We start from the raw sequence: 17,500 nt of genomic DNA, 5'->3' as shown, positions 1-17,500 counted from the left end.
TAGCAACCTCCACTTCGGTGAATAGTTGTTAATTAATTAACAGGCACCTCTTTCTGTATTGTGATCTACGCGCCGCATAAGCTTCTGGCTTTGGCTTCTCATTTTTGTACTTTGCTTGTTTTCCAAGGATCACAAAAAAAAAAAGGGAGTTTTACGGCGGATTAAAGTGACATTTTCCGATGAAGACGGAAAACTATGTTGTTTGACCGGTTGAGGAATGGGAAAATTTTGTCGATTAATGCACTAGTCGCTCACAAACTCATCTCACACATAGAAGGCCCGGTTTACACCAGCACAAAAATCTGGCACGGCACTCACTTTGGCTCGGGCCCGGCACGGTAACTTTTTCGTGTGTAAGCAGAACAATCAGAAGGCATATTAGGCACCGGCCGTGCCGAGCACTGTTCTCTGGAGGTGTGCTTGGCATTCTCAGTCCTATATTGATACCGTGCCAAGATTTTGGAGTGTGGTGCCAATTTTGTGCGTGTGTAAAAAGGGTTAAACAAATGAACCCTCCTTTTTCTATTGTTAATGCGTGTGACCTCCCTATCTAACGTGGGAAAGTGTTTCGAAAAACGTCTTAGTCTTCTCTCTGACAGTGATATTCTTATCCACCACTCTTCTCGCAATGCTGCCATTGTGTTGGCTACGCCCAAATGCTTGACTTGAGTTTGGACATGTAGGATAAACGTCCGAGCAAAACGACCCACTTTCAAGGTAGGTTGGGTTATACCCGGAGATTCTTGCAACGCACTTTAGGATACCTGTTTTCTCCTGTTTAATTAGTTTCCAGCCAGGCCTCTCCATATTTTCTGGAGTGCCTCGTTGCACACTCCTCACCCAGTGATCCTTTGCAATCATAATTTCCGCTGTGTGAAACGGTCCTGAAGTCTTCTTCGCCTTCTGCGACTTCGACAGGCAGTTTGTTTTGAATCGGAGAGCACATGCTGTTGTTCTCAGAACCTTCCAATGTGGTTTGCGCGCTAACCTCTCAACTCATTCGTCTTCCTCTTGTTCTTTCGCGTATGCCACGATTTCTTTCATTGGCTTCTCTTCCTCTAGCGATTTTGAACTATGGCTTATCATTGGTTGCTCAGGCCAATTTTCCTTTGCTAGCAGCCACTGCATGAGGTCCTCTGTACCACTTTTCCATCTTGTCGAGGGAGGCACCTCTGCTTCCAAGATCTGCAAGGTTTCGTTCCGTTGGACAGTATTTCCATTGAATTCCTACTTTTTCAGTAATGTGAGCTATTTTCCTGACTCTGCTTGCGACGAATACCTTCCAAGACTTTCCCGGATTCAAAACGACCACCACGCTGTCCACCCACACAGTTACGGTTTCCAGTGGCCACCTCTTCAATGTGTGGTTGGTGTTTTGCTCTAGGTTTGCTGCCATGTGACCACTCAGCTCCAATCTAACAATCGATGTCGCCCGTTTGGAGATTCTTGATTTCGATGTCAGGAGTCCCTTGACTTTACCTGATCCGTGCTCTATGACTGCGATGGTTGCTGTACAGCACCGCTAGATTGCTAGCATCTACCAAACAAAGCTATCAAAGACCGTTACGTGCAATACGTCGCACAGGCTTATGACTAACTCCAGTTGTATTGCCAAATATAAAAGCTAGCTACTTCATCGATGTATAAACTTGCAACTACTTTGATGAAGTCACGCTGCGAGTCTTAACAGCATGGTTATTTGCGTTCAAACCATCCATTTTTCCTTGACTGCACATAGACTTTAAACTCCTTAAGTGCACTTTATTGTCATTGTTATTATGATGATGATGATGATGATGATACAACGTAAAGGACTACAAATTTAAATAAACAATATACCAGCAACTGCCTAACTAATGAATGAGTGCGATATTGGTTTTTCAAGAGAAGTTTACTTTGGAATTCACCAGGCCCCACTTAAAACTGTTGAACAACATAAAAGAAATATAGCAAAAGGAAAGACTGAGAAGCATGAATGGACACAAATGGGCAACATATTGAAACGGATTGCATTTGGGTTATCTTGGGTTATCAAGTCTATGGCAAATCGCCTGGATAAGGTTTCTTTTGCTCAGAATCATCATGTGTGTGATCTAACGCTTAATTATCAGTAAAGGAATTCCACATTACCATTTTCGAGTTTTAAACCGGCTCGGAATTAACTAAAAATTTCCCCTAAAAACCCTAAAATAACGTGACATAGCCCGGTTATAATTTCTTATATTGGAGGCTGTGGTAGGCTAGAACACAAACAAAGGAAAGAAAGACGGTAAAGTACAACATTGTTTATTTAATAAATTTCATATATTATTACTTTTACGCAAACTTGACCACGTACAATAATCATTAATTATTATTAATGATCATTAATTTACTTGATGTCTCCTTTGAAACGGGGATTTCCACTTAGATCGATGATAATCAAGATGCACAAGAAATAAGGCCTTGATTGGCAGTGGATAACGCTATCGACCGGATAAACACTAGCAAAAGCAATTGAGTTTATATCCAGTGGACTAGTAGTGATTTATTCAGTGGATAAGTTGTTGTAGTTCTAGCGAATTTTGGATAATTCTTATTTCTTGTTTCCACATTCCGAATTCCAGATTCTGGAGTTCGGATTTTAGTGCTGCCCTACAAATATTTGACGGATAGTCTGTTTAATAATAAACAAAAAAACAATGGATTTTAAAACACACCTTCTCGTTCTCGCCATCACGGATCGAGCGAAAAAAGAATTCCAGTCTCCTCTCAGTTGAACAGAAGCGAAGTCCCCACATTTTCATTCAATACACATTCACATTTCCCCCACCACAAGGGCTGAAATTTGTTGCAAAGTCCCCATAAAGACCCCGTATTCTCCCACATCAGCCCGCCCCCCCCCCCTCCCCCCACTTCCCCCTCCTCCCGCCATCCAAGTTGTAGAAGCCGATAACAAGTGAATAGCAAATTATGCTCGCGTTGGGGAATTACAAGTTTGAAGACCCAAAATCAACCAAAATGTTGAAGTTGAAGGTACATACGAAATAAAATCACTTAATTACCGTTAGGTATTTCAAACACCATTATGTCATTTTACATCCAGCGATCCGGCGCTCTAAAGCGCGCAATTAATGTACATGGAAAGCCAGCGTAGCTTCAACGCCCTCAAGTGGAATCGAAGCCTGATATAGATCACCGTGCAGCGTGAAAAATCGGCGAATTATCTTCAAATGTTATGCTTGTTAATTTTCGGCTGCATCTTACGGGACAGCTACAATTTTTGCAAATAATTAATCACGAATTTTGTTCATTTTCTTGATCTCCTCTCAAGCCGCCATCATTCTTTCCACACTTAAATCGATCAGAGTTCATGTAAGAAAAGCACTAATCAGTGGTCTTTTTAGTTCACTGTGTTCCAGGGTCTTTCTCCCGACCCGCCACTATTTTGAAAGCCGAGAAGACCCTGGGAAAGAGGTTGGTGTGAAGACGAGACGAAATATAAAATACGCATAAGCCGTCTGGGATAAGCTTGGGCAAACATTGTTTTCTGCGACTGTTGAAGTCGTCTAGTATAAAGACGGGCAAAACACGCATAATGCGTCTGGACGAACTATCCACTTAAGTTTGTCTTCGAAGACGCACTAAACTGGAAAGTTCGTCCAGACGCATAATGCGTCCCGTGCCCGTCCTTATAGGGAAGATATCGTCACCTATTGTCATTAATGTGCCAATCAGAGCCTCATTAGCTGTCGAAACAAAAGGTCTTTTGTTCCTGTGGTTGGCACATTTGAGTAACACAAGCAATGTTTGTAAACAGATATCTTCCCTATAGGTGGTTTGCAACCAATCTCTTGAGACAAAGATAACAATGCTGCAGTGGACGAACAAAAGAAGCTAATGAGAGATCTTTTGTCTTCGTCCACCAACATGGCGGGGATGACGTCACGTGAAAACCACCTATTTAACAGACGTAGAAAAAATGTTTACCCAAGTTCGTTCCAGACGAATTATGTGGGTAGTAGCCAAAACGCGGGGCCGGGGCCGGGGTGTCTTTTTTTCGAAATTTTTGTTGTTGCAATATTTGTAGTTATTCTCCTGTACTGTTATTTTCGAATGTTTGGCATTTTTCCTTCATTTATGGTGGAAACACCCGGACGCTCTTTGTTTGTTTTTCGAAATGAAGAGAAATTGGAGTTTTTGTGGGGAATATACGCTAACTCCTAGAGACACTGAAGACTCGTTTAGCTCCACATGTTAAGGTTAACTTCGTGAAAACCTCCTCCGCAATACAATTAAAACGAAACAAAACCTAGTACAAACATTGTGCATGAGACTTGACATTGCGATGAGTCGAATTGGCAAAGGTGAGGTGGAGGAGACGATGAGAAAAACCTGATTTAATGCAGAAATGCTAATGGTAGCCTGTAAAACCACATGTAAAACCACATTTTAATTTTAACTTCGTAAAAACCCTCTCCGCAATACAATTTCAATCGTAAAAAACGAAGCAAAACACAGTTCCAGGATGGTCGTCACGCCAAGTTCTCATTTCCTTGTTTCGCAAAATTGTTGTCAATCGGTTGTCAATATTACGTTACTGTGTTTTATATCGTAAAATTAGATTCGATCCCTTGACGTCCGAATAGAATTGGCCTTCAAGTTCCTGTACGAGTCTGACTTTACTTCAAACCCTTTGTAGTAAAATCAGACGACAACATTTTCAACAACACGACCAAACAAGCAACTGAGCGTGACTGCTTGACGACCATCTTGCAACTGTTATCCTGTTGTTGTTTTTTGACGAAGTAAACATTATAATGCGATGAAGTGTGGAGCTCAGCGAGTCTTCAGTGTCTCTGGCAGTTGGCGTATATTACATAAACTCCAATTACGGAAATTCTCCTAATTTCGAAGTAAAAACTCCGATTTCTACGAATTTTCGGAAAGACAAACGCAGATGCTCGCATAAACCAACTTCGATTTAGAAAAAAAAAAGACTATGATGTCCCTTAAGAGCTTTCATAGCTTCCGTCGGTTCCTTAATTTTTTTGTATTTTTTTCCACCATAACTGAAGGACAGATGCCGGTCATTCGAGGAGAATTGACACCCCGACCCTGGCCCCTGCCCCGCGTTTTGGCTACAACCAATAGACCATATTGGACTGGAACTAGCTTGCAATGGAGGCTAATGCGGGGGAATCTTTTCAAATGTAAATACTTTTTAATATATTCCCCCGCATTGGCCTCCACTGCAAGCTAGTTCCAGACAAATACTGAGAATACGAATATGGTCTATTATGCGTCTCTAGTATAAAAACGGTCAATTAGTCAGTAGTGAGAAATAGATTTCGATTTATGCACTATTGGTGTTCGTTCATTATTTTTCAAAACAACGAAGCTTCGGCTTAGTTGAATGTTATAAGATAGTCTTTGGATTTTATCATTTAAAATTTGAAGACTTCTTTGATTTTGCCACAATTCGGTCTACGAGAGCAAATCACCAATACAAACTCTATCTTAAACCAGCAAGACTTAATTGTTATAAACATTCTTTTTTCGTTAGAATTGTCAAACTATGGAATGAATTACCGGGTGATATAGTGGAAGCTGATAGCTTTCAGCTTTTTAAATCTAAGCTTAAATTGTATTTAAATATTTGATTGTACAAATCCTGATTTATATATATATTTTATCTTTTTCCTATTTGTTGAGGGAGTTTTTACATAGGGCTAACCTCTTAACTTCCTTTTCTAGAAGTATTTTTACTCTTAGTTTTTATTTGTATATATAATTTGCTTCTGGAATAAATAAAGTATGTATGTATGTATGTATGTATGCAAATTCAGATCATGTTGTAATTGTTTTAGAAACTCACAAACAAAGGGAGGCAAAATAGTGAAGGAAATGGTCATGCACCTTCTCACACATAAACACTAAGAAATATTGCACGCATCTGTCTTGTTACGAATTTGCAATATTTATTGCTGCTACAAGAAGAGAAAGGGCTAATGGATTAATAACTTGAACCGTGAACGCCAAGGCTCCAACTTAAGGAGTATCTACTCAAGATGTTTGACAAATTACATGACAGCGAAGCTAACGACTGACGTTGTTTTCGATGCATTGCGCCATTAAATACCTTATTCAAATACACGTTACTTTGGTTTTCAAAACTGCATTTGCGCGCAAGTCTATTTTGAGCAAATATAAACGCCGATTGAGTTTTGTCCTAACCACGAACAATTTGATCCAACTTCTTTCGAAATTCGGCGACACCACTGCAAGACTTAATGTCAAGAAACCTAAGGCATATTTAGATGTTACATGTCACGATAGAGACGATAAATGTGTAGTATGTATTAAGAAAAAACTTGGGTTAAGAAATCAGTTACAAAAATACTGGAGGTGTATAAATAGGTGTATAAATAGCGGTGATAAATTGTATTTAAATCTAAGCATCCATTTCAAACAGCGCTGATAAACAGCAAGTGTCAGACACCGAAATACTTGTATCACTCAGGTGCATTGAAGACAAACTGGGTCTGGTCAAAACATGAGGACATCCAAAACCCCGAAAAGTGCAACCACCGTTGCAGGCAAGACGGTAGGGGCCACATTCGTGTAACGAGTACTTGCCTTGTTGGGGTTTGTTTCGTACAAAGTAATCACTGTGCCTTGGATCGTCTCCTCAACTTGACTACACGACGTGTGTGGCACAATTGTGATGTTGTATCGAGAAAGAGTCTTCACTTCAAAATCTTGTTCCAAGATGTCTTCGAGAGAAACAGTGTCGTTGTGGTAAGTCTTAGTTTCTCCAGTCTTTATATAAGTGACGTTTGTAGTTAAGGAAATGAGATGTTGATCGATATCGTCTTCAAGCGAAAACGTCTGCGAAAAAGGTGCTTCGATACATGGACTGCCGCTAGAGTTCAACAAACTCTGTTCTTCAGAGGTGATCCTGACAGCTCGTTCCTCCGGGACGGTAACGTAGCAGCGGTACATCGGATAGCCTCTGCTATACACAGGAGCGTTGCCCACAGTATAGCGGTACAGAATGTAGCCGGCCACTAATTTTTTGAACGTGTTTCCTTTGGAACCAACTTTTGTTTGGCTGCGGATTACAGGAGAACGAAAAGTCGTGGCTTTGATCGGTGTATACTTTGTGATTGTGGGTTTGGAACTTTTGGAACCGGAGGAAGAGCGACGTGAACTAGATCTGGAGCGTGATCCACCCGAGCGACCGCCGCCTCTGCCTCTGGCAACGATGGATAGCGCCATCAGCAAAATTCCGAAGGAAAGAAAAAGAGTAACTGTAGACAGCCGCATTGTGGACTAACTGAACGGTTATGGCACCTTGTTTTTTGTCATCCGTGCTTTGAGCAGCTGTGCAATTTAAGCGACGTGATTGCGGTCACTATAATGCGTCATCAGGAAACAAAACCACAACAATGACGAAATAGGCACGCATTGCGTACATGTTGAGTCCCAAATAACTTGCGAGCAGGCTCTCTCTTCGCGAGCCTGCTCGCAGGCTAAATCCCCGTGACTTTATGTGGCAAATACTTTTGACCGTGTAGATATCACAACAAATAATTGTTGACAATTCGCTTTTCTTTTTTTTTCACTGAATTTTATTTTGAATCATATTTTTCTTTAAACCAGAACTTCAGATTAGCCGGAGCGCAGCCGGACATGTAGCTCCCAAAAACTGGTTCTGTACCCCTGTCCGAAATTTCTAGAATCTTACGCACTCTGTAATTGGACATTTACTCACTCAATAAATCACGCAATCCTCTTAATGAAATGTTGGAAAGAGAGTTCAAAGCCCTAAAAGATTAGTTTTAAATCGATTGTCTCCTACTTTTGTGTATCTAAGCAGGAAAACTTGCTGTGGGAATTTCTTGTATGTAGAAATACATTTGTCACTGTGACAATCCAAAAACCGTGAAAACTGTGTTTTAAGTAAAAAGCTAACCTGGGCGAGAAAACTTAACCGCAACCAGTAACGGTAACCAGTTTCTGGTTTCATGTTGCTTCTGATTGGTTGCCCCACGATGGGAACGTGTTCACGGTTTTTTGGATCCGCACGTGGTACGACAGATGTTTGATTTCTATTTGTTTGCGATCGGTCGCGAAGACAAATTAAATTTAAACCCTCAATTTCGGCGAGTATGCATCTCTTCGCAAGCAATACCCTTTCATGATTCTTTTCCAAAACGCGACAACATAATTGCAATAAACAAAATAACTAAACATCGCCTTTCAGTTGTTGAAATGCAAAGCACTTTTTTGTCATGGAAATAACGGATGCGTGACTTGTCAAGTGAGTAAATGTCGAATCACAAAGCTAGTAAGAATCTATACAATCAGAAAGGGATACAGAAATCCCTGTAAAGTCTGAACAAGCTTGCTTCGTTTCCATATGATCCGCAACGGTCTGCGACCATCGGAAGCTCTCTGCGTCGGTCGTATCGCAGACGAATCGTAAACACAGGAGGCAAATGTTCCCATTTAAATCTGAAGCGATCGCAGACAAGCGTACCACTAATCCTCTGCGAAGCAAGGAGAAAAAGGAGCCCACTTACTTGAAGTCTGAAGGCGAACAATAGTGTGTCGCCGATAGGACAAAGATCATCCCAGACACACGTTTCCATGAAAAATTGTCTTCCTCGGAAGCGTCGTAATGGTTGGGAAAGTAGAATTAGATTCAACTTTCCCGATCATCCAGACCGTGTGCCTGTAGACGCCGGGGACAGATGTTTCCATTTGTCTGCGAGGTTGCACAGACCTATCGGCGATCGCGTCGCAGACCGTAGCAGATCATATGGAAACCACGCTTAGCGACCCAGGCTAACTTCAGACCTGTTTCTAAACCTTTACCACTGAAAGTTACCCTTTGTTTCAACTGGATGCTGAAAACTACGATGACCCAGGAGGGTCACAGTCCAGCTTTAATTTTTCACAGTCCAGAACGCGGCTGGTATTTTTTACAGGTCACAGGTCATTGTTTTACTAATCCAGAAAGTATCCTAAACATGCATGAAAGTTAAAACTGCACTGTGACTCTCCTGTGCCATGTAGTAAACTACAGGTTCCAGGTTGCAGGTCATAATGTTCCACCACAGCTGAAACAACCCAAAACTTCCCTAATGCTATTAGGCCTAAACACTATGTATTTGGATAATGTTTTGCCTAAGGTTAGCATTTTGTAAACGTTTGGGTTTGCGGCATTTTACACCTTCCTTTGTTTCAACAGTTAATATGGGAGCAAGAGGGTATCCGGTCGTTTCGCCAACGAGTTGTTTCGCCAACGACCCGTTCGCCAACGTCTAAGGTCGTTTAGCCAACGTCCTAAGTCGCTTGGCCAACGTCCTACTAGTCAATTCGCCAACGTCTAAATAAAAGTTTACACTTGTGTGTGTTGTCATTTATTCCATTCCCTCACCTGGAATTATTTTCCTGCGCGTGCGACGGCAGTTCTCTACGAGTAAAAAAAAGTCTTCAGCGCGTGTGTGCAATGTTAACCAGTCTTTTCCTGTGTTGTCATTTATTTCATTCCCTCGCCTGGAATTATTTTCCCTGCGCGTGCGACGGCAGTTCTCTACGTGTAAAAAATTTCTTTAGCGCGTGTGTACAATATTAACCAGTCTTTCCCAGTCACAAGACAGGCCAATCGTCTACGTCAAAAACTCCGCCCAGAAAACCCACGAGATCTCGACTTCGAGCTGGTTGATGAATGTCTACCTGAAGGTTTCCTCCGTGCTGACCTCGAAGTAAAGGATAGGCGCCACCTACTATTTGCAAGACAGGAGCAGCTTAACACCCTGGCACGTGCTAAGACCTGGTACATAGATGGAACGTTTAAGCTTGTTCGCCACCCTTTCAAGCAGCTCTTAACAGTGAATGCGTTTGTTAGATCTGGGGAGTATGCCAAGCAGGTGCCCCTAGCATACGTACTCATGTCCAGCAAGAAGGGAAAGGACTATAAAAAGGTATGTTCACTTTATTTTTAGAGAAGATAACTTATCTTTCTAATTTCTCTTATTTCTCTTAAACAACTCTCTGCGAAATTCTATATTAGCATATTGACTTTCTACAAACATTTACAAAACTGGTATCGGCTTTCCAGTGTGTAAATCTCAGGATATGATATATACTACAATATTTCTAGGTGCTCCAGAAGCTAATCCAACTGATGCCCGAGGTCGCCGCCAGGAAAGTCACCGTGGACTTGATAGGGAGGCAAAACTTACAGCCGTGACAATCAGGCTTGTATCAGACAATAAACTTAAACGAATTCAACGTAGTGTCACTAGGAATATCCAGGCTAAGCTATTCGCAAGCTGGGAAAAGTATGAGAACAACGAAAAGACTGCCGCCCAACTACTGAAGACTTGTTCACGGCTTAACGGACCAGCTCGTGCGAACTAGAACTCCTCTGTAAATAGGATAAATTGATTTCACTGAGATAATATATAGGTTTCAATCAGGTTTTGTAAATAGGTTTCATAGGTTTTTTGTGCTTCTAAATATTTGATACTATATTGTAATAAAATTGCTGTTGTTATTTACTTGACTGCGTTCCATTTTAATTCTAACTCGATCATACGGGAAAAAAATATTGTTAACAAAATATTCTTTAGCGTGAAATTGGTACTTTTTCACACCTATTGTTATGGATCTTCCATGGAATGATACCGCTTGTAAAAATCTGTTCTAAAAAAAATCGATATCTCAGGATCTACTGACTCAAAGAAATCGCTTGAAACGCGAAAATATTCTCTACCTCAAGACAGTGCTTGCAAGGAATATTTTACTGATGCGCCGAATGTTATGTAATTTTCAAATTTTGTCCGTGAATGTCTGTTTACACTCGTGCCGACAACCTCTTATATTAATTATGCGGCGGCAGCGGCGCCATGAAATGAACATGTCGGTATCAGTTTTTGTGTGTGAATTACTTCAAAGTCTGCTATTTCACATTTTTATTCTTTTGATTTGAGTTTATTATTCCAGTTAGTGAATAATATTTTATTTTCAACTAAACCAAGAAAGAAGCTCGCTGCTTTGAAATTAGCAAAGTAAGAAAGTAATATCACACGCGTGATAAGCGATTTTGATTGCCAACGATATTTGTTGATATGTTTTCAAATTGCATCGGTTTTCATCGTTGGCGAATTGACCAGTAGGACGTTGGCCAAGCGACTTAGGACGTTGGCGAATCGACCTGAGACGTTGGCGAACGAGTCGTTGGCGAAACGACCGCAATTCAGCAAGAGTAGTAATCATGGAATAACGTTAGTGATAATGATTTTGTCTGCCTTTTTGATGTAAGGAAATTTAAAAGACGGAAATTACTTTAGTGTAATTTTGTGTAAATTCATGGCTGACAACTTCAATAGCTCTTTAATTTAACTTAACATTTTAATATATTAATGTTTTAGTCTTTTCATACATAAGTATTTTAGTAGTGCATTTAGTTTTCATAGGGCTGCTACTTGCAGTCTTTGACTAAAATAATTATTATTTACCTACCCAAAATAAATAAAGTGTTACTGAATAACTACTACAGATACTTGTGCTATGCATCACAATTATCTTATTTTTGTCTATGCTTCTAAGCTTATGTTCACTTATGGGAACTGCAGCTCTAAGTTTAATTATACTACTATTTTACATCCAATGAAATATACAGTCCTGACAATTCTGAAGATCCCCATACAGCTAGCCTGTGTGCAAGATACCATACTGTTTCAAACACTATTTACAAAGATCTATTTCTGTTAATGAATTGAACTTTACCCGCATGAAAGCGTGTTTTCTGTAATATTATTTTAAGACTAAAGTGTTCATCGAACCGATTGGTCATGAAGCTGCGTGTCATGTGTCACGGCATTGAACAGCCTTCCCTCGATAATTTGGCCCTTTATGAGCCAAACATGTACATGTAATTGCAATGTGCTCTCATGCAATTAAAGGTTCATTTAACCTCAAAATATTTACTCTAGCAAAAGATAAATATCAAACAATATTTACCTTTGCTTTTCTAACTTTTACTTTTTAGAGTGCCTCATCAGGTATGTAAGAGGAAGATGCTGGCAATCATTTTGTTCCATGGCCGACGCTGTGAAAGGCATGGGCCTATTCCTTTGATGACGTCATAAACTACTTTGCATTATAGTTTTATAACAACTTTGGCGACGTAAATTAGTTCCTTCCGTCACTGAAGGAATAGACCCATAAAAGTAAAATCTAGAAAAGCAAAGGTAAACTATGAGTTACACATTTAACTCTTGCAAAAGAAAGTACTTTGATGTTAGGTAAGTAAGTATACCTACTAAGTAAGTATGAATATTTACCCTTGGATTTTTAGAGTAGCTATACTAGCTAATATCTCCGAGCATTGAACAGAACGAAACCATGTTTTAACCTTGTGTTTATCTCTTCGACACTCCAAACTCTTGGCTCCTGTGAAGATCTTCTAAAATTTCTTTTAAAATGTTCTTTAAAACTTCGGTAAAAAGAAGAAGTATTAAAAAAGTTTTGGCAGATTAATTTCGCTCTATGTCGAGCCTCTTCAATGCCTTTGTTAAGAGATTATTCTAAAACCCAACAGCTAAAAAGGTGGGGTCAGTCTTTGTCTACTACGACCCTTGGGATTTTTAATACTTCTTCTTTTTACCGAAGTTTTAAAGAACATTTTAAAAGAAATTTTAGAAGATCTTCACAGGAGCCAAGAGTTTGGAGTGTCGAAGAGATAAACACAAGGTTAAAACATGGTTTCGTTGACAAAATCCTTCCTGACATCAGCGCATAAAATTAGTAGAAATTGAACAGAACAACTTTAAGAAATTCCCAACTGGCCAGAGGCAAATCAGTTGGCTATTTACAAGTGCAGCCAGGAAATTGAAGCAGGGACTACCTGGAACAAATTCAACGAGTGGTCAGATCATGTCTTGAACCCGGGATTTCTGGATTTCAAGGCAAGCACCCTAACCACAGGGCTTCACTGCCTCCTGGTGCATCTTAATTAAGGATACTTTCACTTGTATTTTCAAAGTTTTCCAAATTGCCCTGGTTGCAAATTTTGAAAAAACTTTAAAAATACATGTGAAATTAATCCTTAATTGTCCTCGGGATTACATATACACCTGTATTAACAAGTTAAAGTACCACTGTGACAAAAAAATCAATTCTTATTTTTCTTTGGATTTCAAAACTATGTTAACTTAACACTAGGTGACCAAAGACACCTGTTTATTTTAAATGGAATTTTCCTATTGAATGGTCTGCCATTACTAACCTTAGGATCTTCAGAGAGCTGGATCAAGGAGAAAATGATGTCAAAGGCTCGCTAGTTTAAGAATGCAATACGTGTGTATGCTGCAGGTTTAATATGCAAAACAGGAGTTTTGGGCTTTCAGACTTTTAAACTTGTGTTTTGGATATATAATAAGCTGCATTCACACACTAAAATTTTAAGCTAGTTAATAAATGACATCACTTTTCCCTGGCTCCAACTCTCTGAGGTCCAATCAGTCAGTTTTGAATGTGAGTAATGGCAGACTGTAAAATCCCAAACTTAAAGGGGCTAGGTCACGCAATTTTAGGCAATTTCAGCACTGATCGAATGGTCATAGAAATTATTAATTAAAATATCAAAATAACTGTTCAGAACTATACAAGAACTCTAACAAAACAGAGGGAAGCCAAGAAGGGACATGGATGGACAAAACTGGAGAGGATTGAAATGGATTGAATTTGGGTAAATTTGAAAAACATTGGCCCACCTTTTTTCAAATTTATATCAGTCTATATCAAAATGTCATTTACACAGCTGGAAAATAATTCTCTGTTGTTATGTGGCCGTGATTTTGCAAATGAAAGACTCTTACTCTGCCAATTTGATGTTTAGAGCTCATAATTAACAAAATTAAACAAAATTACCTAAAATAGTGTGACCTAGCCCCTTTAAACTCAAAGCAAACACACTTTCAAAATCTGAAGGAAAAAAGGAAGTGATTTTTTTTATCACAGGGGCATTTAAAAAAAAAAGAACCAAGAATGTCAACCAGAGAACATACCATTATAATGGATTTCTTTATAATTTATTGATTTGTGTACATAATTACAGTGCAATGCGCCTTACTGTGGCCACCCAACAAACTTTTGCATTTGACAATTAGCTGTAAATACGTCAACTCAACAACACATGCAACGGTGTTCAACTTACAACTGTGTAAACTTTGCAAGGAGGCATGACTGTCAATCAAATTCACAAAACTTTGTTAGGTGGCCACGGTAAGGCTCCTCGCACTGTAATTAAAACCTCGCTGACATGAAATATGTTCCTGTTGTATTGATCATTGTGTTAAGTTTCAAACTGCACAGGTGCAGCACTTTTCCATTATTCACTACTACCACAACAAAATTAACTAGATATTTCAGTTCTAAGTAAATAATGAAAAAAATTCCTCAAACTGTGGGAAGAAAATTGAAGAAAGCCGATGAAAAAAAATATATATACGGTATATAGAATTAACGGTCAGGTATAAAATTCAAAATGATATGTTAAAATTACTGTTTTGAAATTTAATCTGATGCTTCTTTGAGCTGACATATGTTAGTTATAATTATATGGAAAAATTTAATTTACATTCACAAATACCAAGCCAGGTGTGCTCTTTTGGTTTCAATAATATTTTCATACAGACCTTTATGTCTTTTTTCAGATAGCTATTAAAGGTGCAATTCCTCTTTACTGATAAAATTTTTGCAATGTATGATGACCGTGACATCGGTGGGTCACATTTCACTTAAATTTGAAATGACAAAAAGCTAGAGTACTATATATGACTGTACAGCCTTTTGCATACAGCTTTCTTCTAATAAAATAATTTGATATTCTCATATTAGCTAAACCTCTTACTCAAAGCTAAAAAGAAACTGAGGGAACTGTCCTTGGCTAACATTGGTTGGAAAATGGCCCCTATGAGATTTGAAGCTAAATTTCACACCAGGACACTGCATAGAGAAGACACCAGACCTTCCATGCCATATGATCGGACCATCGATGCAAGCTTTCAAGTGATACCAAATGCCTTTCTTTATAGAAACTGGGCTGTCAAAGTGGACGTCAAAGCCATAAAAACTGCCAGTTATCTCTCCTTCCCCCAACTCCATCTGCGAGGATGTATAATCTCCTGTTTTGCTAGCCACAACTGAATGACTTATGGAATCTTTCAATGTTAATGTTGCAGAGTAAACCCTGTTTTGACTACCAAACAAGCAGACTCCATGCAAGGTGATGTCTCGGTCTACAGAAATATAGATGCAGTCTCGACGGTATGACTGAAATGAAACCCCTCTTTCTAATACCACTGACTGAAATCGACTACAACGTTGGTGAAGGCCACTCCTCTTTACTTGTGAGAATTCCACTGGAGAGCTTGAAACTGAGTTGTAATACTCCACCATACTGAAGGCCTCCTGTGGTGTTAATATCTTACAGCTGAGCACGCATTTGTTGAAATCTCCACGCGCCATGACTGGAAAACGAATTGCTCGGACAACCTTATCTCCCAGAACTGACCTCTTCATCGTACCATCTGCCATCAATCTCAATCTCTCACATTCATTTGTTGCCCACTTGTCTACTGCTTTAAACAAATCCACTTCTTTGATGTTGAGCGTATCTCTAACGACAAGGGCTTCCAGTAAGGATCTCCCTATAGTTTTAAAACCCTCTGTTTTCACTACAGCCTCTGTTTGTCTGTCGATCATCCTCCAACACTGCTCCACAAGCGCTTGTTCTCCATAACTTTCAGCGTGAGTCATGACACAAAACACATTCGATATACTCACCACTTTTTCCAAGAACTCGGTGCATCTCTCGGCCAGCGATGGGACAATGTACTTCTTGGCTAAATACAAAACTTGCATCACATTGTCCTCGTTCAACCTGACTTCGTCACAATACAGAAAGCGAAACAGCTCAAGCAAACTGTCATACTCGCAGTCTGGAAGAGCAATCGAGTGCGACGTTTCTGCCAGGTCGCCAAAGAACATGGAAAAAAATACAGGACTACTTATCGCTAGGACAAACTTGTGAGCGTGAATAACCTTTTTGCATTTCTTGTTTTCACTATCGTGGAGTTGAACGGAAACAACAAAACTGACATCACTTAATAGTTCGTTGTTAAACATAAACTTGCTTCTTGACCTGATTGTTGGTCTCGTTGTCTGCCATTTATCATCGAGCTCAAGGGACATTTTTGTTGGAGAGATGTGAAAGATCTTCCAGGCGACTACGGCACTGCGTGGTAGACGAGAGAGACTGCAAACAAATACTTCTTCTATGGGATGCCTGTGGCACCCACACCACCTCATTTATCATTGCTGTTGCCTTTGCAAACTTTTACCGGAGATTATCTCAATAATATCCTTTGAGGTAACGATAAATTTCACTCCCAACCTCTTCTCTAGTTAGAAGTAAGCGGAGACAGCTACAAACAGCAACAATAGACAGCAACAAACAGATTGTTCATTGCAAGGGACTTTAAATTTGTTGAAGTCAGCACTGATCAACGTGACCAATCAGCTTTTGATACTTCTTACTTGGCTTTCCCTGTCAGACATTTGTTTCGTAGTTAACTAGAAAGCCGTTTAGTTCTTGACAACTTTGGTTTGTGCCAATGTATGATTGTCGCGTCACTCTTATGGTATTCTCTCTTTCCATTTCAAGCTCTGGAGAGCGGTTTTCTGTGAGAACGTCTGGTTCATGCAGCAAAGAGGCACAACTTCGCGTTTGGACAAACACCTTGCAACAGCAAGCCATCAAGTGAGTGAGAGATTTGCCTGGAACATTTCGGAAAATAAATGGGTTCAATACACTGTTTAAATACATGGAAACATTGGCAAAGGTCAATATATCTTTGAAGTGCCTGCTCTCTCGCCCTTCAAAAAAATCATGCCATATCCAAACTAGATGTGTTGGAAGCATGCAGAAGAAAAAAGCCAAAACCGCATTAACAAACACCTTTGTTACCTTTCGCCTTTGCAGAGTCCGTTTTTTAATGTATTCAGATCTCGAGCGTTCAGAACCTTCGAGCAATTTCGGCAACCTTTTGAGCTCATCTCGAAGTTTTTTGCCAGCCACAAGATAACACGAAGCAATAACAGAGAGTGGAAAGACGAAAAATATGGCAAAATAAGTTAGCGTGAAGAGTTTGACGTGCCATTGTTGATCCCATTTTTCCAGACAGTTGGCTCCATCAAGACGTAAGACGAAGGCATATGGTATTACAGCCGTGATAGGAACGATCCAAGAGATACATATTGTAAGCTTTGCCTTCTTCGGCAGAATTCTTGGACGGAATGTTTCAATGACAATGCGACGGCGTTCAAGACTCATGGAAAGCAATGTGATAACTGAAACAGCCATAAGAATCGTTTGTAATGGATAAACAAGAAAACAGAGGGTCGAACCAAAATAGAATCCCCCTGCAAGATGTTCGGC

At 39.8% G+C, this 17,500-nt stretch overlaps 3 protein-coding genes across 3 annotated transcripts in view; all 3 read right to left on the bottom strand.

Moving 5' to 3' along the window:
• Window positions 1–5,938: 5,938 nt before the first annotated feature.
• Window positions 5,939–7,396, bottom strand: LOC138009013 (uncharacterized). Its single transcript, XM_068856311.1, has one exon. It carries the CDS (start codon window positions 7,306–7,308, stop codon window positions 6,529–6,531), a length of 780 nt encoding a protein of 259 aa, XP_068712412.1. The 5' UTR covers window positions 7,309–7,396; the 3' UTR covers window positions 5,939–6,528.
• A 6,672-nt stretch (window positions 7,397–14,068) lies between these two features.
• On the bottom strand, window positions 14,069–16,556 carry LOC138007186 (BTB/POZ domain-containing protein 6-like). Its single transcript, XM_068853958.1, has one exon. It carries the CDS (start codon window positions 16,369–16,371, stop codon window positions 14,908–14,910), a length of 1,464 nt encoding a protein of 487 aa, XP_068710059.1. The 5' UTR covers window positions 16,372–16,556; the 3' UTR covers window positions 14,069–14,907.
• The window catches only part of LOC138007187 (neuropeptide receptor npr-1-like), a 7,556-nt gene continuing 4,124 nt past the window's right edge, over window positions 14,069–17,500 (bottom strand). Inside the window, exon 2 of the mRNA XM_068853960.1 lies at window positions 14,069–17,500. This exon is cut by the window's right edge and continues 328 nt beyond it. Coding sequence (XP_068710061.1) covers window positions 16,613–17,500 — 888 coding nt within the window. The 3' untranslated portion in view covers window positions 14,069–16,612.

This window comes from Montipora foliosa, chromosome 6, assembly GCF_036669935.1.
Source record: "Montipora foliosa isolate CH-2021 chromosome 6, ASM3666993v2, whole genome shotgun sequence".
Taxonomy (NCBI): domain Eukaryota; kingdom Metazoa; phylum Cnidaria; class Anthozoa; order Scleractinia; family Acroporidae; genus Montipora; species Montipora foliosa.
This window is presented reverse-complemented; position numbering and strand designations above follow the sequence as displayed.